Source organism: Serpula lacrymans (genome assembly GCF_000218685.1).
Source record: "Serpula lacrymans var. lacrymans S7.9 unplaced genomic scaffold SERLAscaffold_10, whole genome shotgun sequence".
Classification (NCBI taxonomy): domain Eukaryota; kingdom Fungi; phylum Basidiomycota; class Agaricomycetes; order Boletales; family Serpulaceae; genus Serpula; species Serpula lacrymans.
In genome coordinates this window covers 401701-423742 of record NW_006763299.1, presented here as the reverse complement: position 1 = coordinate 423742, position 22042 = coordinate 401701, and the positions used below count along the sequence as shown (strand labels likewise).

The 22042-nt window shown below is 47.6% G+C and overlaps 9 protein-coding genes across 9 annotated transcripts; 4 read left to right on the top strand and 5 right to left on the bottom strand.

Moving 5' to 3' along the window:
• Positions 1–636: 636 nt before the first annotated feature.
• On the top strand, positions 637–3442 carry SERLADRAFT_472685 (uncharacterized protein; the record flags this gene model as incomplete). Its single annotated transcript, XM_007320672.1, has 18 exons — positions 637–871; positions 922–1122; positions 1176–1204; positions 1261–1336; positions 1384–1568; positions 1621–1702; positions 1755–1786; positions 1842–2019; positions 2073–2139; positions 2199–2214; positions 2272–2436; positions 2483–2515; positions 2567–2628; positions 2684–2714; positions 2773–2807; positions 2865–2885; positions 2935–3030; positions 3086–3442. 17 exons carry the CDS (start codon positions 924–926, stop codon positions 3300–3302), a joined length of 1524 nt encoding a protein of 507 aa, XP_007320734.1.
• An 80-nt stretch (positions 3443–3522) lies between these two features.
• Positions 3523–4731, top strand: SERLADRAFT_472681 (uncharacterized protein; the record flags this gene model as incomplete). The annotated part of the gene is made up of 4 exons (XM_007320671.1): positions 3523–3826; positions 3893–3917; positions 3975–4112; positions 4174–4731. 4 exons carry the CDS (start codon positions 3567–3569, stop codon positions 4537–4539), a joined length of 789 nt encoding a protein of 262 aa, XP_007320733.1.
• On the bottom strand, positions 4700–7552 carry SERLADRAFT_451080 (uncharacterized protein; the record flags this gene model as incomplete). The annotated part of the gene is made up of 9 exons (XM_007320670.1): positions 4700–5197; positions 5254–5292; positions 5345–5711; positions 5767–6373; positions 6431–6839; positions 6887–6996; positions 7058–7123; positions 7173–7334; positions 7397–7552. 9 exons carry the CDS (start codon positions 7506–7508, stop codon positions 5030–5032), a joined length of 2040 nt encoding a protein of 679 aa, XP_007320732.1.
• A 3301-nt stretch (positions 7553–10853) lies between these two features.
• On the bottom strand, positions 10854–12532 carry SERLADRAFT_472668 (uncharacterized protein; the record flags this gene model as incomplete). Its single annotated transcript, XM_007320669.1, has 6 exons — positions 10854–11185; positions 11260–11446; positions 11508–12020; positions 12083–12127; positions 12185–12288; positions 12344–12532. The coding sequence occupies 6 exons, from the start codon at positions 12399–12401 to the stop codon at positions 11106–11108; spliced, it is 987 nt and encodes a 328-aa protein (XP_007320731.1).
• A 96-nt stretch (positions 12533–12628) lies between these two features.
• On the top strand, positions 12629–14685 carry SERLADRAFT_472666 (uncharacterized protein; the record flags this gene model as incomplete). The annotated part of the gene is made up of 7 exons (XM_007320668.1): positions 12629–12903; positions 12958–13071; positions 13132–13265; positions 13332–13479; positions 13535–13797; positions 13851–14178; positions 14239–14685. The coding sequence occupies 7 exons, from the start codon at positions 12670–12672 to the stop codon at positions 14563–14565; spliced, it is 1548 nt and encodes a 515-aa protein (XP_007320730.1).
• NUXM (NUXM, NADH-ubiquinone oxidoreductase subunit) lies at positions 14650–15534 on the bottom strand (the record flags this gene model as incomplete). Its single annotated transcript, XM_007320667.1, has 5 exons — positions 14650–14819; positions 14873–14885; positions 14945–15109; positions 15172–15273; positions 15334–15534. 5 exons carry the CDS (start codon positions 15476–15478, stop codon positions 14738–14740), a joined length of 507 nt encoding a protein of 168 aa, XP_007320729.1.
• Positions 15535–16821: 1287 nt separating this feature from the next.
• Positions 16822–17594, top strand: SERLADRAFT_394993 (uncharacterized protein; the record flags this gene model as incomplete). Its single annotated transcript, XM_007320666.1, has 2 exons — positions 16822–17348; positions 17400–17594. Coding segments are annotated over 2 exons (466 nt in total), but the record flags the coding sequence as incomplete, so codon positions are not given.
• A 7-nt stretch (positions 17595–17601) lies between these two features.
• On the bottom strand, positions 17602–20661 carry SERLADRAFT_451075 (uncharacterized protein; the record flags this gene model as incomplete). Its single annotated transcript, XM_007320665.1, has 8 exons — positions 17602–19209; positions 19263–19412; positions 19475–19661; positions 19719–19837; positions 19884–20063; positions 20127–20260; positions 20324–20373; positions 20426–20661. 8 exons carry the CDS (start codon positions 20467–20469, stop codon positions 18964–18966), a joined length of 1110 nt encoding a protein of 369 aa, XP_007320727.1.
• Positions 20662–20713: 52 nt separating this feature from the next.
• Positions 20714–22023, bottom strand: SERLADRAFT_472645 (uncharacterized protein; the record flags this gene model as incomplete). The annotated part of the gene is made up of 2 exons (XM_007320664.1): positions 20714–21049; positions 21107–22023. The coding sequence occupies 2 exons, from the start codon at positions 21775–21777 to the stop codon at positions 20794–20796; spliced, it is 927 nt and encodes a 308-aa protein (XP_007320726.1).
• Positions 22024–22042: the final 19 nt, after the last annotated feature.

Below are 22042 nucleotides of genomic sequence, written 5' to 3'. Positions count from 1 at the left end.
TAAAGCATCTTCTAGAGACGTGTGGTTACAACGAGGCTCTGGATCCCCATGACACCGTTTGGCATTCTATGATGAGTTTCAGACAGGATTTTTCCGAACCTGAATGAAATTCTCAATACACTTCCACCTCGACACGGAACGTACGGAACCGAAAGGGTCTGCACGAAAGAATGGTTAGCTCCCATCAATAGCAATAGCCTCTGTAGTATGCTGCACGCGCCGGGTTTTGCATCTCATCAAGACCAACAAAAAAAAATACAGGACACGTGCGGGATAGTGACATGTGCGGAATACTGGTACGTTTGACAGCCTGGGTGTAGATTGGATAAACGGAGTAAAGTAGCGTCCGACCCAATGAAATGATGAGCTACACCAGCCTAAAGCTCAGCGCTCATCATTCACGCGTTCAGACTCAGAACTAGCAGGACAGAGCCGCCATATTAATAAACTGCGTGATAGAGTGCATGTCTGAAGAGATTTGAGACTCGAACTCAACGATATTGAGCGACAAGAACTGAGGGTGGATTAACTTACGTGACATCGAGGTACGCGAATACAGTGATGGTGTCGGTTCGGCTAACGACTGGCAAGCGCCATGCATTGGAAAGTCTGAGTCTGATTTCCGGCGCGTGCTGTGTCTTTAGTAACTTGTAAAGTTCTAGTCCGGACCATTGCAGTCGAATATGACCTCGACACTGGCCACAGTGCACTCTGTAGCTCTTATCTACAAAACCGAGGACATTAGATATCAGCATATCCATCTTGGACATTGAGCTTTCGCATCTGGCTGTTGTCAGTGATATGGCGGCGCACGTGCGTACATCTCACATGGAAACATTTGTATATAGGTAATGATGGCAGGTAGAGGATGGTCCGACGCTCTCTCCATTGCAGAGTTTGCATTCTGACTTCCCCCACAAGATATGGATATGTCTCTAGAGCAAGGTCCTAGCTTGCTGGAGGAAAAACAGGCTTCTGATGCCCGCAAGGTCTCGCCGTCTGCTAGTGAAGAGGATGTCGCCGACTCACCAGTGGAAGCGCGCAGTAAAATGACTAGAAAAGAGTCATTAAGCGCTTATTTCACAATCCTAGCAGCAGGCTTTGGTTTGATCAGCGATGGCTGTGAGTACACTGGAATTGTAGTTGCCTGATCAAGTGTCTAATTTCTCTCGTAGACCAAAATAACATTATGACGATGTCCAATGTACGTCACAAATATTTGAAGTAGTGCTACCAATTTAGTTGGCGTCTTTTCTGCAGGTGGTCTTCAAACAACTATACCCGAAAGAATATACTTCTACTGTATCTACTCGCGTCTCCAATGCATTGCTTGTTGGTTAGTACTTCTCATCTAGATATTCATTATCTCTCATTGTCGAAAAGGTGCGGTCATCGGCCAAGTCATCGTGGGCTTGATTTGCGACCGTCTTGGAAGGAAGGTAGCCCTTGTCGCCACTACACTGTTAATAGTTGTTGGGGCAATCTTGGGTACTGCGGCGCACGGAGCTCATGGAAGCCCGAATGGACTTTTCTGGTTCCTTACTATTGCTCGAGGTATCACTGGTGTTGTAGGTGTACTCGTCCATCTTTTTATCTACTTTCTGATGCTGGGGTTTACAGGGTGTTGGTGGAGAATACCCAGCATCTTCCACAAGCGCTAGTGAAGCCGCAAACGAGAAGTCTATAGGTAGCCGGGGACCAGGTATTTCATAAATTATATACGGATGGTCCCTTACTTACTGGGAATGTCATAGTGTTCATTATGGTGACAAATTTCGTCCTCAGTGTGAGAACTTATATCCAACATTCCTTCTTGTTTACTTATTAAATGAGTCTCTTAGTTTGGTGGTCCTTTGGCTGTATCTGTATTCTTGATCGCCATATCAGCAGCCGGAGAGAATCATCTGGAAACAGTTTGGCGTGTATGCTTCGGTATAGGAATACTCCTCCCATTAACCGTCTTCTTCTTCCGTTTGCGAATGTTGAGCTCCAAACTCTATCGAAAGGGCGCTATCAAACGTGAGTATCATGCGATACAATATATCTATGACAGAGGTTATATTAAATTTTAGATCGGGTACCATATGTTTTGGTAATCCGACGTTACTGGAAAGCTCTCATTGGAACATGCGGTGCCTGGTGAGTCCTTTCGTCTTGACTCTTAAAGCACGACTACAATGACCTCAATCAATCAACAGGTTCCTCTACGACTTCGTCAGTATACTAATGAGCACTGTTCAGAAACCTGAAGTCTAATGTCCAAATAAATAGGTCACATTCCCCAATGGTGTTTTCTCTGGAGCCATCATTTCTAGTGTGATCCATAACAGTGACATCAAACAGACAGCCGAATGGCAGCTCCTACTTGGAACAATTGCCCTTCCCGGAGTCTTCGTGGGTGCGCTTCTATGCAATCGATTAGGTAGACGTAACACGGTATGTGCATGTGCCTGTCAACCTGTTTGTTGCTCATGAATAATAGATGATCCTCGGATTTTCTGGATATCTTGTATTTGTACGTCAATTAACCATCGAGCCTTGTTCATGTAGTTGACGGCACCTATAGGGCTTGATTATTGGTCTCGGATATGACAAAATAATAAACATTGTCCCCCTCTTTGTCATTTTGTAAGTTCACGGCCTTCATATTAACATCAAACCACTTATTGTGTCCTCGAACTAGTTACGGATTGATGCAATCGTTTGGAAACCTGGTGTGTTCTAACCGTATTGAATGATACCATGAACTCAATACCAGCGCTTGCCCCCTAGGGACCGGGAAATATGTTAGGTCTGGTTAGCGCCGAGTGAGTGTGCATCCTGCACTTTCATATTTCAATATACTAACAAAGTCCCCATATTAGATCCTACGCAACTCCTATTCGGTACAGTGCTCATTTCTGCACTATTTGGTGAAACTAATGTCGATCCAAGAGGAACCTGCTACGGTCTTTCTGCAGCTATCGGAAAGACAGGAGCTGCTGTTGGCACTCAAGCATTTACGCCTATACAGAATAATCTTGGGAAAAAGTATGCCCTCCTCCATTTGCGGTGCTGCTACAAGGTTTCTGAATTCAGCTTCTAGATGGACCTTTATCATTGCCGCCATTTGTGGGGTGACGGGTGTTCTGGTCACTTATTTCTTCGTCCCTGACATGACGGGGGTAGACCTCGCTGAGGAAGACGCGAAATTTATGCAGTATCTGGCTGAAAATGGCTGGGAAGGAGAGGTGGGAGAAGATGACGATAAGGTGTTGATTGTGGAATCGTATGTCGGCGAAGATGGCCAGGACCGGAAATGATGCGAAACGAATGGCACACTCAAGCTGAAATATAACTCACGATATTTAGGATATGCATAGACTTTCTAGTAATCAGTTTGGAATTGACTGCAGCATATGTAGCTTTGACAATCAAACAATATATAGGAGATATGAACATCTCAGCAAAGGGGCACTGAAATGAACGGACTGCAAGCGGCGTTCCTTGTGTCAGCTGCATGATTGGCATAGCCACAACCTTGGTTTCGTGGTGCACGTTTTTGGAGTGCAGGGGAAGGGGGAACGATGTTGCCGAGGACGTTCATGACAGCGACGAGTCATGTCTTTCCAGCCAGTTCCATTATTTCTCTGACGTCTCCTTTCACCAAGATATCTCTGCAAGCTATCAAGAATACCCTTGTGCAACATGCCTCGAAAACGTCAAACGATGCAAGTCCCGATGAAATTCATGCAGCGGTGCTCATTCCCTTCTGTAATGTGAATAATATACCAGGCGTGCTTCTCGAAGTAAGAGGAAAGTTGCGCACACACTCTGGAGAGGTGAGGTATGCAGTGTGCATCATATCTTCAACTAACCTCTCGAGTTCCTGATGCATGTTTCTCGTTCATAGCTTTCCCGGTGGAAAGGTTGACAAGGTCGATATTTCACAAGTCTACTTCTATGACTTATGATATTGATCAATGGCGCAGTAGACAGATATGTCGTGCTTAGATGCGGCTCTAAGGGAAACAAAAGAGGAGCTGGGTGTTCTTTCTAGCCAAATCGATGTCCTTGGCGAACTCGGCCCCCCAGAGCAGAGTCTCTCAGGAATGAGGGTTTGGCCATACGTGGTATGACTTACCCATCATACATATGGAATTTATGTGATGATGTTTTATCTTCCATTCTCAGGGCTTCGTCTATCCGTCAGGTGATCCAAGTCGTCAGTCAGGCACTGAGCAAGAGCAAGAATCAAATACACCACTGCCCTCTCTTTCCATCAGTTCCTTGACTATATCACAGCCTGAGGTTGCCACGGTCTTCCATCTCCCACTTTCAGCTTTGACATCGCCTGCTCGTCTAAGGTCTGACTTCTTTCGCCGTACCAGTCCGTATTGGGCTATAGATGTCTCTGATCTCGTTCAAGGCGTTACTTGGACCAATGATCCAGAACAACGCGATGAAATTGGGGGAGGACGTAATGGGAAGCTGGAAGTTTGGGGTCTGACTGGATGGTATCTGAACCTTCTGGCCCAAACCTTACAAGTTTATAAGTAGACACGGAACATTACTTGGATTCTTCTGCCACACCTTTCGCTGCGGTGGTTGCTATTTAACAGCTATCTTGCATATTCCATGTTGTCTGAAACGATTCTACAAAGTTCTTACCATACACACAAACAGACTCCTGTATCACCAAAGTCAGATAATAAGATGTAGACGAATCTTTGAATTTGATTTTAAATTTGATTTTTCTGGACGCTCAGATATAATGTTAACACCTAAATAATCGATATTGATACGTGCGCCTTAGTCAACAAATTTTACATAGAGTGAAACAAATAAGGTGGGTGAAGGGTATGGACCTAACATGAGATACGCAGGAGCCGAAAAAAATGATAATATGAAAGCACAAACAGTCCATGCAATATATCAATGCGACAAACGAAAGCAAAAAGACCACCTAGAAGCCGATTCGTCCCATAGAGAAAGAATAAGGGTCATATCACATAGAGATACATGTTTTAGAAAATCATACAGCAGTCGTCTAACGGGTTTGTACAGGGAATGCCGACGACATTGGTGAGACCTGGGTCTGATTGTTGGAGTCGGCTTCCAAGTTGACAATAGGAGGATTCATGAGAGTCGGCACCGAAGTAGTGCTTGGTGTTGGAGGTGCGCCTCCTACTGTGGGTACCTTGCCAATGAACCACGACTAGGAAAAGTGAATTTCAGAATTTTGTCTCTTACAGTCAAAATAGCTAAACTCACTGGAACCCAACCACGATATCCACCCTCTTCTTTGACAGCCTATTGTAGACAGGTGAGCAAGACACTTTCCAGGAGTTAGATTGGTACCTACATAAGACCAGTGATTGTAGCGCTTAAATACCCTTAACGCATCGTCCTTGATCAAGTCGAGTTCTTCTTCTCCTTTCTTTTTATAGTCCATGAGTGCAACGCCGGGAAAACTTGTTGATATAATATTCAGGGGTAATATTGGCGTCTTGGACAAAGGTGAAGATGGAGGGGAGCCCAAGCTGTTACCAGCTTTCGATGCTGTTGCCTCCGCAATTGCAGATGCCACTGGTACGCTCGTTTCGAGCAAACAGCCCGCTGGTACCCATCCTTGTGTACTGGTATCTGTATCAACGATACCAGATCCTGTCGGGTCGCGTTGCACGACCCACCACCCCCGAGCGCGAGACAGGATAACAAAAGTATCACCTCTGTGAAATGATATCAGCAGGTACCCCCTGAGAAGATCATAATGGTAATTCTTACACGACTACATCAAATTCGTCCTCTTGCTCTGCCATGTAAGGATAGATGGCCACGGCATAGGACACTTCAGAGATGGGTATCGGCATCTCTCTTACACTGGCTCCGCTACCTTCAACCACTGTGGCAGTGCTTGCGATGGAGATGTTGCGCGATTTTGTGCTGGTATGGCCCGAAGTACTGTCTCCACTCGGAGGTGTACTGACGCTAACCGATACCGGCGCATTGACTGTATTTGATCCATTCCCGCCAAACTCTTCTGCCCTCTCCCTGTTGTCCAAAGAAGGCGACATAACTTCCGGCCACCCCGCTTGGGGGGTCGTGCCAGTTAAGGGGGCAGATACAGATAAATCATTCACCTCCAATTTAGGAGGACGAGATACGGCTCGGCCCTGGCCCGCAGGAATAGACTTGTTGGTATCGCCAGAAGGGGGCTCTGAAGAAACAGAAGCTTTTCTCAGAGCATGTTTCTGCTGTGCAACTGCTATGGGCGAGCGAATATCTTTGATGTGTTTTAACATGAAAACTGGGTTTTTCTTCGCATCCTTGAGCTTCTGGAACAGTATAAGTGGTTTCTCGTCATAACTCAGACATCGTTCTATCCGGTTACCTTGTGTTTACGACAAATAAGTGTGCAGGTATTTAGGCATCCAACAGAAATATTTACCAGGTGAGCCATAGCAAATGAACATCGCATAATTTTCCCAGTTATCGTTGTTGATCTTGTACTTCTTCAGCGCGGCAGGAAGAACTTTCCAGGTTGGGTCTTCCAGGCTAACTTTGAAGCTCTTGAGGTTGTCTGAACTCTCCTGCCTCTGAGCTTTAGATGATGAAGCTGTAAGCTGAGCAGAATTGGGCGAATCAGTCGATGATGATGCTTGACCGCGCTGTCTATCAGATGGAGTGGTAATAGTTTGGTATTGGGGCTGAGGAGTGCGGTTGTACGGTGAATCACTTTCCAGCTGCTGTGGTGAATGATGAGGAGATTCGACATTATCGGGTTTCGTTGGTGATTTAGCCGGCTTCACATATTGTGCCCACTTGAAAGAGGGCTGCCTGCGAAGCGATGGTTCGTCCTGTACATCGATTAAGTACACACAAATAATATATAAGATGAGAGTACACGTGCTGAACGTCCTTGTGAAGCGCGACTGCCGGTGAACTCCTCCAGGAACGACTGAAGAGTATCGTTCAGACGCTTATTATCCTCTTCTAACTGGCGGAGGCGTTGGTCTTGCAGATAGGATACCGTTATTTAGCAGGCTTCAAAGGATCCCACGACGCGCGGACGTACCTTGTTCTTTTACTACATCGCACAACTTTTCAATGGAGACATTCGCTTGATGTTCAGGTGCTTCGGCTAAGAAATATCAAGCACACAGAATTATGGAGGGGACTTGGACACTAACATGGGGGTACATAGTGATCCGATTCGAAAGGAACGTTATGCGCGAGCTTAGTCTGGTATACTGCTTTGAGGATGGCGAGTCTTTGGCCAACCGTCGAGACGCCAACAGCTTTGAGGGTGTCAGGATGGAGCAGGCAAAGAACATCGCCAGATATGTTATGTTCTAGAGGAAATAAAGGATAAATACTGAGAGGATATCCCGAATGGTGCGGAACCGGGACAGACCTCTGATCTGGTTTTCGTACTGCGGAAAGCCAAGGTTTGAAAGCCAAAGGTGCACGTCCCCTTCGTCCCATTCCAATATGCTGCGTTCGCCTACAGGAATGTCCATGGCCATTGAGTGATGTTTGGCAAGAATGCAGGCAATGGAGTTGAACTCAAAGTCGCCGTTCCTAAGATTCTTGCACTGCAGCAACAAGGCTGAGCCTCCCACCAATTACTGCACGTGGCAGCCACTTGACTGCCGCGTCCTCTTCCGGCTTCCGACAGCACTGCGGCCCTCAGCCGTGTCTCAAGTCTCTGAAGCAAACCTCACTCATATTTACTGTATAGCTCCTTTGGCCCATAATTCGATGGATAATCCTTGGGCAAGTGCTTGGGGAGAGCCAGAACAGCCGCAGAAAGTAACCACAGACACCGCCTGGAAGCCATCAGCTCATGATGCACCTGAGCAAGAACCTGAGGCGGATATAGCCTTGCCGTCCTGGTCTACGGGTACTGAAATAAAGTGGTCGGAACCTTCAGCTAATCAAAGTCCTCTATGGTCCTCGACTATCGACACCGGAAAGACATGGAGCACGTCCACTTACGAGGGAATATCCATTCGCCCACCTGCAATTCCAGATCCACCGTCTCCTATAGAAGACACACCAGATCATGATGCACCCTCTGCATCTACCAGCTCATCAGATCTTTCGCAAGCGTCCTTGCCAATATCAGTCGAAATTGCTCCATCTCTACCTCAAATGTCGAAGTCTCCTGACAAAGAAGTAGCTGAGTCGTTCCCTGAAATGCCTGACACAGCCGATGCTTTTGGAGGATTCGAAAGTGCTATTGTATCAGAAAGCTCATCACCTGGCGGTGTATGGACCAACAATGCATCATCCTCAGATGATCCGGCGTGGGGGTCAGCTTGGGCAGTCCACACCGAAGCCGAAACTGACAACAGCGATCCCCCAGACGAGTGGGAAATTGCAAGGAAGGAAAAAGAAAAACAGAATCGCGCTGTGGTATGTATCAATCACCATCATCGTATTCTCATACATCTGATGTCTTTCCAGCCACCAGAAACTCTGGCATCTCTTCTTGAGCAATGCAAGGTGTTCACAGACCAAATGTGTCCAGAGCTTCAGGAGCCAAACGATGCCTCCGGCGACTCTCAAAAGAAATTTCCTAATGGCATGGATGACCTCAAACACATGTGAGTGTGGTATTATAATGGCTAACCTTCTGATATGAAGTTTACAAAAAATAACTAGCACTGCTCTTTTAAATCAACTTGTCCCTGAAGATATCACTTTACCTCCACCTGTAGACTTTGAAAAAACTTCCACGGCCAAGTCCACGAATGATGCTTTGCGGTTAACGAGACATCTTCCTCATTTACGAAAGAGTCCACTAGCACAGTACTTAGCTTCCAAAGGCTCGACGGCTTGGGAGACTTCTGTTAAATCCAGGTCGGATCTCACTCAAGATGACACTCCGTTAGGTTGGCGAATTATGGACAAGGATACAGAAGTAGCGCCCTCTGCGACCACGGGAGACAAACAAGCCAGGAAGAACAACGCTGGGCTGCTATCATTCTGGGGTCGCAGAGCATCTACGCTTCCATCAGTAGATACGAAAGCTGAGCGGACTCAATCCCCCATTCCACCGTCTGTTAAGTCACCTAGTATTAAAGCACCTGTGACTTCTCGCTCAAGTGTAGATAGTGGGAGATCGACAGGTACAGTTCCTGTCGACAGGACCGCATCTCCCGCCTTGAAATCTCCCACAAGTATTGCCTCATATGCCTCGTCTGCGTCGACACCCCCTCCACAACCTTCTGATGCTCTTCCAGTAGTTTCCACAGAACCTGCTCCATCTGCCGTCTCCAGGTTTTTCAGCAGATTCTCGCGTACGAGAAATACAGCTTCTCAGCGCAATTCCATTGCGCTTTCCTCAGATGACCTGGCATTCTTATCAGACATCGTCCCTAGTGCAAATGACCCAGATGAAGATATATCTCACGCAGAACTCAAAGCTCTGTCAACTATGATAGACTCATCGCCTTTGCCTCCCAAATTGCCTCCGCCTCTTCCTCCACCTCCCAAACCGTCATCGTCGAGTCGCCCAGTATCTACTGTCGGCAGCCTTGGTACGGCTGCTGTTGTCGATGATATACATGAGCTCAGGTTCGGTTCCAACCACACCCGGCGTGCAACATCACCCGCCTCTGCTGCAACCAGCCCAACCTTGTTGCCACCGACACTATCTCCTGTCAATACATCTTTCTTTCGATCTCAAACACCGCTGCAGACAAAACCGCTTCCTGGCATACGCACTTCATCACACGCGGCAAATTTCTCCAGGCTCCCTTCTCCCCCACACCCTCGATCCAGGTCGCAATCCCCTATGTTGCTCCCTCCACCTCCTAGTACCCAGCTGCGCATTGCTACCCCTCCACTCATCCCGCCGCCACCTGCAGCTCCATCGAGAACTCAGACACCAAAGCCGGTCATCATGGCACCGCTCATTGTATCAGCGCCGTCTGATTCGTCTATGGACGACGACGAATTCTCCGCCTTCTACTCGGGCGGAAAGCGTAATCGAAGACCCATTGTTGATTCGGAGTCACTGAATGCTTTACTCACCCCTTCATCATTCCACTCCGCAGAAAGTCGACCCTTGGACTCTGCGAATTCCTCGTCATCATTCGACGATTTCGATGATTTCGTTTCATCGCCTCTCCGCACACCCTCTCCACCCCCACCGCCTGCGAAGACATCTCCCCACCATTTCAATAATGATGGGAACCCACCATCCCGGTCGTCATCTGTAAAAAGGTCAGACCATCAACGTACTCAAACGTTGGTGGAAAATGCTGCGTCTCGCCCTGGTAAATGGCCTGCTCTGCAGTCAGGGCAACCTTCTCCGCAGCCACAAGCCCTTCCTCCTCCGCACAGTAACCCATTTGAGATAGATCTACTAGGGGACTTCGCCGCCAAACCACCTCAACCATCTCAACCTGTAACTTCACCAGGATCGAGCATGAGAGCCTTAACCTCTCCACCAACGCTCATGAGATCTCTCAGTCCAGTCAACAGATTGTCGCCTCCTCCATCATCAAACCCATCGACTATGCAGCCCTTGTTGTCATTTCCAAATACAAGTTCTTCGATATCTAAACCAGCTCCAAGCAAACCCTTTGCACAGCTGACAAAGCCTGCATCGTCGACAGGAGGTGGAGCACTTTCTGCCCAAGATCTGTCATTTTTCGAGGGATTGTAAACTGTAGCTGTATGTGGGTTATCTGTCTGATGGAGAGGTTGATATAAATCTGGTTATAATACTACGGTGGATTATATGCCCAGCAGACATCACATTATATACTTTGTATGAGCAGTCGAGGCTCAGCAGGCTCAATGTTGAATATGTTGAATCGTGTCGGAGAGAACTTGCACCGGATCCAAGAAGACATAAAAGGCTGAACAAGATACAATATACTACATTAAACATGTGCAAAGCTCCTCTAAGAAACTTAAATTTCAATAGCAACGAAAAGGGGGAAAACAGGACTAGGGGATTGAGGGAATACAGTAATGGGTTTCGAACAAAGAGAGGTCAACAAGCGATACATATCATAGAGAGAAAACAAAACAAAAGAATCGCGCAGATGCATGTAAGTGGGAAATAGTACATGATAGGATTGAGTGGAAGGAGTATAAAAGGCACTTCACCTCCAGAACCTCCAAGAAGCCTTTTCATCAGGGCTGTTAATGCGGTCGTTACCATATTGTCTGTTGTCCGGGCGAGCTAGTATGACGATGACAGGCGGACAAAGTCAGCTGCCTAAGAACACTTTCGCAAAATCAAGGTTAGTAGCTTACCTGAATTGTGTCGATTGGGTCGCGGCGAAACGACGGGAGGAGGAGGGAGACCAGCCACGTCGGCATGCCCAGGGTAAGGGGGCGGAGGTTGTATGTACCGATCATTGTGAGGAGAAGACTGTTCCACACCATTGATAGTGGTACGTTCAGTACCATCGGGGTAAGTATATGTTATGTGTTCATTTCCCTGCACCAAGCATGTAAGCGTTGGATTTTAAATAAACGATAAACGATCTGCCAATACGTACACTCGAATCCCTCCGAGTCCACTTACTTTCGGTTACGCCGTTGATGGTTGTCATGGACCTGCTTTCGGAGACCCATCGTCCTTGTCCACTACCACTTGAGAAGCTATGTTGGGACTGATGAAATCCTGAGCGTCCATGCCCATTGCCATTAGACACCATAATGGAGGGTCCGAATGGGAACGATGGGCCGAAACCATTGAAAGTGTTAGTGCGCCCGCGACTACGTCCATGGCCACCGAAAGGGTCGAGGAAAGAGTCATTATTGAACTGGCTAAATTGTTGATGCATATCTCCGAAAATCGAGTTGAATAACTCGAAAGGATCGGTGAAACCCCGGTTCTGCTGCTGAGAGGAACCAAAGCCGCCAAAGCTGAATCCAAAGGGATCATGCATTCTTCCAAAGTCAAAGTAGGGATCCGGGAATGAATTGCCCGCTCCTCTGCTGCGATGACGACCTGGCATGGGCGGTGCTTCGTACTGTTGTGGAGGCCATACTCCATGTTGATCATAAACCTTTTAATATGTGATTTAATATAAATACCCCTTCACACGCGATGCGTGGATGATGTACATACCCTACGATTGTGAGGGTCGCTCAGGACTTCGTATGCATTGTTTACCTACAGCAATAGAAACAGTAAGAAGGCCATTACTTGGGAATGGTCTGCGATGCCCACATTTCGGAAGAGCTCCTCAGCTGCGGACTTCTCTACAGATGATGCACCAGGAGGAAGTCTGTCGGGGTGGGTTTGGAGAGCTTTCTGCCTATATGCCTTACGGACTGGAGTGATACGGCGATTGAGCCCAGAGACGATACGATTGGTTTGTAAACTTACCCTGCTCTGGTGAAGCGTCTCGGTTTAATCCCAATGTTTCGTATAGGTTCGTAGCCATGGTGGACGACCGTGAAGCTCAATGAAAAGTCTACAGCAGTATATTCAGAGTGCGCCTTATAAGTGTTTCAGTTAATGCTGGTAAATACAATGGAGCAATGCAGCAACGAGACGTAGAGGTACAAGCGCGGTAGACCCTATAGTGGGAGTACGCTACTGGCACAAATCTCCACAGCACGTGACTTCATTTTTTTTGACGCCATCTCTGCCGCATATGCATGGTCTTATAACGCTTCAGGCTTTTTGCATGACAAAACCATAAACCAGGAATGCCTCATCTACAAGAAGTTATATTTTGTGCGACGGCTCCTCAAGCTTCAGATGCAGGCGCAGGAGTAATTGCTCTTCACGACATCGAGACTGGTTCCTCTCTCGCATCATTCAAGCAGACCAGCTCTGCCCCACATTGCACTTGTTTTATTGATACCCGCGATGGCCAAGGCGGATTCATTATGGCTGCCCAGCCAGACAAATCTATACTCAACGTGTATAACTTCCAAAAAGTGCGTTCTCATATTATGAGAACGGTATATTGGCTCTAATTTTCGTGCTGCCAGGATCAAATAGCTTTAAAGATCGTCCTTCCAGAAAAGCTCACCTGCATAGCCTTGGACTGCAGGGGTGATTATTGTGCTGGTGGTACGAGCCAAGGCCGGATATACTTATGGGAGGCGCGAACACTCACGAATCAAGGGTCAATGGCAGAATTTGCTAACTTATTCCGACAGTAGGTCGCATCCGGCATTTTATACAACTCATGGGACGCACACTATCAAAAAGTAAACGTACTCCGATTCACACATGATGGTGCAGGTCTCGTTTCTGGAAGCGAAGATTCTGGCGTGAGCGTCTGGTCCGTGTCGAGGTCAATTTGGCAGTTTTTGCCACTAGGACATGCGGCAGGCTGAACTTATTTATTTCATGGTCTTAGATTAGTAGATGACAGTCTTCAAACCGAACTACCAGCTCCATTTTGCACGCTCTCCGATCACACGTTACCAGTTACGGATATCATTTGTGGTGTCGGTGCTTTCCCTTCGTGTCGTATCCTCACTGCGTCTGTTGACCATACCGTCAAAGTAAGTCTCATAACGCACATTTTGTAGATATTTTATTTAACATCGGTTGAAACAGTTATGGGATCTTTCCTCGCGCGCTCTCCTGACAACTTTCCATTTTCCAAAACCAGTTACTTGTCTTTCGTGGGATGTGACCGAACGGCTGTTTTTTGCTGCGTCTCCAGACGGCTCAATACACCAAGCCAACCTATTTCGTCAGCGTGCTGACAATATTGGAGGGCAAGTAGTTGAGGCTGTAGGTGGAGGCGGAGTTAATGATGTCATTCGAATTGGAGACGAAGATGAGCACGTTCGACGAAAGCGGCTTATATCTGTTGGGTCAATAATCACATATCCTTATATTCTATGCTATTACTGACCTAATACTTTAGGCAACCTGTCACAGCACTCGCTATTTCACTGACGTCTTCTCTTCTCCTAGTTGGCACATCCACAGGACTTGTATATGTCTACGATATCGCATCTCATCAGCTCCTTCGTACGATATCGACGCACAAAGGCAGTTCGATATCTTACATCACGTCGATGTTCAAACCTCCAGACCTAATAGGTCACATTAGTCTGACCTTGGATCTGAAGACCTTGGCTGATGCCAAGAACCCTATTCCTGTGAGAACGGTTGTACCCTTCCAGAGGATGAGAGAATCAAAAGCTCGAGAAGCACATGAAGTATCTATCATGCTTCCTATACAGAACAAGGTACATCATTGGTCAGTCCTCAGAGTGCTTGTTTAGACTGAAAATTGTTTTCGCTTCCAGTGCCGTACTAACACCTTAACACCGTATTCATGCTCATCTTCCGAGTTTCATCGTGATTACGCTTACTTTGTACAGCCTGTTAGTTCAGAGTCAGGAGGCGTTTCCTTGCAGTCCCGTGTGGCTGAACTTGAAGGAGAAGTAACCCGACTTCAAGAGCAGCTGGGGAAAGCGAAAGGAGTTAATGATACTATGTGGGAGACAGTTGTGCAGCGCGTAATAGCTCAGGGTAAAGAGAAAAAAGGGAAGGAGGCGGAGGCGGAGGCCAACGGGGACACGGGTGATTCTTCAGAGGACAGCGGAAGAGCGCGAAAAAAGGGCCGACAATAAAAGCTGGACCATCTGGTTTCACCACAAACTCATTCTCGTAGCTTTGTAGGGATATCGATCCCGGCTTAATGATGCAGGACTGGCAATTGCTGCAGCTGCAGCATTTTGCTGGTGATTATGCGCAGAGAAAGGTAGTTGAAATAAAAGGGACTACATCATTTTATTGCAGGTTCTACTCGATTTCCTTTTCCTGCGGTTTGACTCCATACTTTGCGGGGTCAGTTCCATGATGAGGATGATTCACAAAGTTGAACCTAAAGAGCCAGATCATCAGATGCTACCTACCAGTATTATGATGAAAGCTCACATAGGAAAAACATCTGAAACGGTAACCATAGTTAACGATCCACAACATAATTAATTATGACAGGAAACGCACGGAATTTAAGCTGTGACCATGCGGAGTTTCTGTACGCAACTCCTTGTACCCAGTCTGGTTGGCTCGATTCGCCGTACAAAGGTTTGCCTTCGCTGGCACGCTGTCTCAGTTCTGCCAGGTCCATGTCTTCTTCTCTTTTGTTTTCCGACCAACCCCAGAAGCGGACTGAGACGTGAGTGAGATTTGACGGATACAAGCAAGGCCCTAGAGACTGCAAAAGGACTCACAGCTTGACCGCTGGTAAGCCAAGAGGAAGCCGCCAAAGAAGCCGAGGAAGCCTCCTAGACGCAAGCTGGTGCGAATACGAGCCTTCGAGGGGTCAGCCATGTCTGTAAACATACAAATGCACCTGGATAAGTAACATGTGTAAGGAAAGCGAAAGGGCATACCCCAGAAGTAGAGAGCAGCAGGGAAAGCTGCTGTTCCTGCAGCCCATGTTGCATAGTCTGAAGAGCGGAAATACCTGACTACACGGGAGGCGTGGGGGTCAGCATCGATGAGGGGGTAAGGTGTCTCAACGACTTTGTTGTGCATTTTGGACTTGCAAGAATTTCCTTGTTTCGTTTGCAGACGGGCTTGTTCTCTGTTTCGGAGGTTACGGAGTAGGCAAAGAGGCCGGCCCTAAAGCGGGTACGCTTGTGGCGGCACCTCTGGCTCTTGCACCCACTCATTAACCATCCTCACCTTGTTTTCTCTATTTTCCCCTTCTAGCACCCACGACCGTCAAAAGTCTTCACAGGTCGCACTTTCCCAGTTTATTTCCTAAAAACTTATTACTGGAACATGAGCGCCGTCAGACGAAGTGAACGTCGAGCAACCCGCAATGTACATTCTTCACCCTATGCGCGCCCAAGAGCGCCCCAAAGCAAGAAATCCGTGCGGAAAGGCCTTTGTTTTGCTACTAATTTTCTGCTCACCATAGAATCGTCATTGTGTAGATGTGGAGCTTGTCGGGTCTCTTAGGATATTTTAATCCCCTGCGCTTCAGGTCCTCGAAAGACGCGGATGAGCTCGAAAGTACCTCAGACATGGACTCATCAGAAGACGACTCCAAAGGCAGTGTCGGTCCCCACGAATATGTAGCCCAGCAACGCCTACCTGATGAACCACTGATCGTCCTGCATGGCGAAGAACAAGAGTTACCGCCTTCACCACCACCTCCTGCCGCTCCCACCTCTCCTGCACACACTTTATCCGCTAGAGGGCGTCAGGTATGTATCGTATGTCACACTCAATGTTCCTAGCTCATATACACCCTCAGATGGCGCAAAACTTGAACTTTGGTTTTAGCGAAGGTGGCCCATCCACCGCCGCCCACGCGCCATACACTCCGGCACGGAATTCGCCAATTGTGTTCAATCTCAACACACCGCCATCTCAGATGGCCTCCTCGTCCTCGCATAGACAATCACTTGCCCAGAATCTGGAGCCTGTCACAAAATTCTTAGTAGAAAAAGCAGGTCAGCCCTTGAATGAATTCGAAGCGGCTGGCATCGTAGAATATATCCAGAAGAATGTACAAAGTATGCTACACATCCACTCTTATTTATCTGGTAAGGGGTGCTTACGATCCCTCTTAGATGACGCAGAAAAGCCGGAACCCTTCCGATTTTCGACCACGCCTTCCCGTGACGCTTCTCCAGGTCATGGATTTGGAAATTCCACAAATGGAATACCAGCACAAACTCCTAGGAGGACATTGAGCAAGAACCCCAATGGTGTTTACAAATGGCAAGGCGCAGGCAGCGCCAGGCCTAGAAATCGTTATCAATCTCCCGGATTTGGTTCGCGGCCAACGCCTTCCAGGATTAAAATATCTCCACCGAAGACGCCGCAGACAGACACGAAGAGGCGTCGTGTAGGTGAGGCTGCTGAAACTTCGACGTCTCAGAGAGCTCCTGCTTCTCCTACTCCCACGAGTCGCTCTCAAGCACCTGCTCCTTCGCCCACTCGTATAACTCAGTCGCAATCCATGGTTACTCCTGCGAAGCCCACTGTTAACGGTAAGACTACCAATGGACCATTCCCTGTTTCCACGAACAAACTAGAGACACCTCGACTGCGCACCAATGGTCTTCCCATTAAGCCCACTCTACCAGCAGTTCCTTCTCCTCTCAGGCAAGCCTGGGGTCAGAGTGATTCTCCTCCTTCCAACTCTCCCCCGAGAAGGCCTACAAAGGCTGCGAACTTCATGGCAGACCTCATTAAGGAGGTCACTCCTCCTAAGAAGGCAGACGTATCGAATCCCTATCAAACTGCAAGTCCCGTTAAACCACCGCCAAAGAAACAGACCGCAAAGAAATTGAGGTCTACTCGATCGACAGAGCAGAAGCAGACTGAGAAGGAGAAGGCGAAAGAGCCAGAATTATCCACCCAGGCAATTATTGAAGCCACGGTACCTAAGGTCAGTTCAGTCTCCATCGTTGGATGGCCTATATGCTAATGCCTCACACAGGGAAGTAAACGGGCGAGACCTCCACCGGAGTTAGAGACTTCAGCCTCTGCTCAGCCTGCTGAAACTGCGACTTCTCCACCAAAGTTCCCTGGCAGTCCCCCTCGCAGAAGCCCCAGGAATCAGGCAAGCGATTTACCTCCTGCCAACGGTTCTGCTGGTTTGGACAGATCGTTGAAGCCTGCGCCTACGCTCCAAATTGAAGAGGAGGACAATCGTATAGCGAAGAAACCGAAGATAACTGGAGTTTATGGAACTCCTCGTCGTCCTCGCACGGCAGCAGTGACCGTCGAGGAAATCGATGACGTGGAAATGCCCTCTTCCCCTCAGTCGACTTCACCTGTCACTAAGCCATCGGAGGTCATAGAGCCCGAGGACGAGAGCAGGGGCTCTCAGCCGGCTCGTCCTAGTAATGCAAATGGTACACCTGCTGTGCAGCAGTCCACATCTGCGAAATCACTATTCGGGGCGAGGTCATCAGCTCCAAAGGAGCCGTCGAAGCTTCGCTTTAGCTATCAGGTTGATAAGGTCGAGACCGTTTCCGAGCCCAAGGTCTCTCCTCCCATTTCCACGCCACAAGCTAGTGCCCCCCTCAAGAAAGTCGATCTCGTCGAACCAAGTCCCATCAATCCAAAATCTGCGGTTCTTGCTATGAATGTCGACAATCTGCCCACGTACACATTCACCCTCGGAGAATCACCATATGATGCTGGGCCGAGTCACGTCAAAGCCCGTGAATCGGTTAAGCTTGCGCCATTATCTTCGCTACCTGCATTCGATTTTTCGAAGCGTACAACCGCAGTCAACGGGTTTAACTGGACTGCAGCCGGAATGAAAGCGCCCACAGCTGCGTCCAAGCCAGGAAGCTGGACGTGCAGCACATGCATGCTCACAAACTCTGATGACGCGAAAGATAAATGTTCCGTCTGTGAGGAGCCACGAAACAAGTCAACGCCTACGCATACTACAAATGGGTTCAATGGGCCTGCAAGTGCTACCAACGGGTTTAACTGGGCGGCTGCGGGCGTAAAGCAGCCTTCGAAGGGGTCAGGGGGCGATGCCTGGACTTGTTCAACGTGCATGTTGTCCAACCCTGCGAGCGCGACAGAGCAGTGTACGGTTTGCGAGGCTCCACGGAGTAAACCTGCCACGAGTTCTGGACCTGCCAAAGGGTTTGACTGGACGGCTGCCGGCATGAAGCAGCCCTCGAAAACCTCTGGGGGAGTCACTTGGACTTGTTCAACATGCATGTTGTCAAATCCTGCGAGTGCAACAGACAAGTGCACAGTTTGTGATACGCCACGTTGATCTTCTTTAGTGACTGATGACCGTTGTTGTACTTCAAGCTGTGATTTAGCTTTTCGGAATTCTTTTTTTTATTGCTCTATACACACAAAGGTTCGAGGATTTGCATTGCCAAGTGCTGTTTCTTATAATACACATACATACTTGTCGTCGTCATCGTCATCATACATGCCCAGCGAAAGTATGGGTTAGTCATACACCGTGCGTGTCTTGAATGAAAGAAATAGGAAATTGCAGTGAGAGTGTATGTATATACTTTTTGTTATGTCTTCAGAGTGAAATCAAGTCTGCGCGCTAGTGGTCTACCACTTAATTCGTCACCAGGCGAAGACAGCTTCCTTTTGAGTTTATTGGGTGCAGCTGCTCTGACAGCAGGTCCTGGAGCACTAAGATCGACGTTACCGTCAACTTCTTCAAGTGGTCGAGATGTCTGGGTGCTGATAGGCTTTGGCAGTTTGGATGGGTGAGTCGGATAGGGAAGAGCGAAGAAGTAAGGATGATGGAGAGCCTACTCGACAACTCGGAAAATCAAAATAATATCCACAGGAATAAAATACCCACCTCTTTGGCATTTATGCGTTTTCGGGGCTCATAAATAAGACACTTTCCGAGTAAGTTGAGAGTATCGGCACTGGCGGCAGTGAAAAGGTCACGTAAGGGAGTTTTCGGAAATTGTCCAACTGGAACATAGTCTGGTAGTTTTGTATGGCCCTGATATAAGCCAACACAAGTTGTCAAATATGAGGTGATGGAAACATAATAATGTGAATTACCGGCCAATCTTCTTCGGTAGGAGTCCCTAGGGCACGGAATATGGTTTTTAGTTGGTCCATGTCACTTTCGCCAGGTAGATATGGTGTCCGTAACATCAACTCGGCAAATATACAACCAACAGACCATATGTCGACTGCACTGCTGTAGTACCGACTACCGAAGAGGAGTTCTGGAGGACGGTACCATCTTCAAGGCCACGGTCAATGAGAATAATGCAGGCTAGAAATTTATAAGTGACATTACCTAGTAATGACTTGACAGGTCATCTTATAACCGGGATCTGCAAAGTCTCTTGCGAGACCAAAATCGGCGATTTTAAGCTGGCCATTGGAAGCTATGAGCAAATTGTTGGGTTTCAAATCCTGATTTCTGTGAGCATGTGTGTAAATAAGAGTGGAGTATATTCACTCGGTGAAGGACAAAATTGCGGTGACAGAATTCGAGGCCCCTGAATGTCATGGCCATCCAGCTTTTGATGTCAGCAGGGAGAAAAACAAGCGACCGGTCTTTTATGATAATTTCGAGATCGCTGTCGAGAAACTCGAGGACCAAGTTTAAATTGGTCTTTGATGAGAATACGTCGAGAAGCTGTGGGATGTTCAGTAAAACGCCACACTTCATTGTTTGTTGTTTGACGCCAGAGTGTCTTACCTCGATAACATTCAAGTGGTGTAGCTCACGGAGGTATTTAACCTCGCGAACGGCAGACATGTCAAGACCATCCTTGAACTGCCCAACCTTGATCTTTTTTATGGCTACTTTACGTCCAGTCGACACCTCACGGCCTGAAGAGAGTGAAGTTAGAAACTGGGTAAGAAACAAAGCAAAAGAACGAAGTGTGCACTAACCTCGGTATACAACTGCATATGCACCCTCTCCAACTTTTTGATCCTTAGTCCTGCAAGATACGTCAGTGAGCTTACAATAATTGCCAGGTACAAAACGGATACCATTTTTTCTGCCTTTCAACGTTCGCCTTTTCGACAGCATCCATAATTGCAGCTTTCACGCGAGGAGAATGAAAGGTCGGTCGACTTTGAAAAGATAATGGGCTACCTCGCTGGCTGAACCTTTGTCGTTCTGAGGAATGATGGTGAGACTTTTGAACACTAGCGAACTAGCGCTCGAATCTAGTCTCCGGAAGCGGTCCAAAAGATTCGGAGGAACTTGACAGTCTTAACAATGTGCGTGCAAATTCTGCTATGCACCTTTATCGGCTGTGCTTAGCTAATCACGATCATACAATACTGCAGTGACATTTTACAAGTTGTAATTGACATCCTACAAGAACAAGTATAACCCAATAAACCGCGTTGTGTCAATCGTCCTGCAAAAAACTTTCCAAAACTTGCATGTATCTCTCTCGCTCTTCCGTATGGGGAACATGACTAGACTCTGCAAACTGAACCCATTTGACTTTCGGGATAGCGCGGAAATAGGGCAGTAGAACTTCATCTTGCGCCTCATCATATCGTCCATTGATAAGAAGAGTCGGAACAACAATTTTATGCGCATCCTCTATTATGCTCCAGTTTTTCAGAGATCCTGTAATGTGGAACTCTGTGGGACCATTCCTGCGATAAAATCAGATTTACATGAACCTCGAGTTGAAGAGCAGCGAGAACACATACATTGTATAATATACGGTAGGGTCTTTATCCATGTAGTGGAACGAGGTCAACAAGCCTTGCGGCATTGGGCTGATTCTACACAAGTGTCGGGAATAAAACACTAAAGTTGCATCGATATACTCCTTGTCGTGAATCGTGCCCGCCTCCTCATGCTTCGTTAAAGCATCCTGTATCTCCTGAGGGAGCTCTTTCCGCAGCTTATTGGCGACCTCCACCCAAAGAGGCATGCTCGAGGGCGAATCTGCAAGCACGAGCTTTTTCAAGCCTTTTGGCTGTTGCACGGCGAATGATGCTGCAAGCATCCCACCCCATGATTGCCCTAATAATGCAAAGTCATCCTGGATCTCAAAAAAGGATAACAGGTTCTTCAGCTCGTCAATAAATAGCTGTACCGTCCAAAATTCAACATCGCCGTTCTTCTCAGGCAGATGTGTCGATCGCCCGTTACCCAACTGGTCGTATAGAATGACGGGGATCGAGTAAAGACTAGCGACATCAGCGATTTCTGCGACGTAATCGTGTGTACTGCCAGGACCACCGTGTAAAACAACAAGAGGACGGCGTGACCGCGATTTAAGGTCTCCTACAACCTTATACCATGTTTTGCATGGCTTTCCAGCAGCTGGGACGACGAAGTCGATCTCTCCTTCAGTGATAGGGACGGTGGACATTGATGTGGATTGGCGATAGGGGACTTTGGTGGTGAGGAATATGGGAGATTGGCACCTGATATTTTCTAAGTTTATAACTGCGGGGTACTATCTGTGTGATTGGTCGATTGGTGAGTGAGGTTGTACAGATTCACAGCCGCAACCGTCGCAACGTGAGTACTTGACTCGGGCACTGACTGTTCCTAGTCCGACCGGTTCCTGGAGATGCAGTTGCATTTATTATTTGCGATACCCCCACGGTCAAGAATAAAGGGTAATTCTGGAT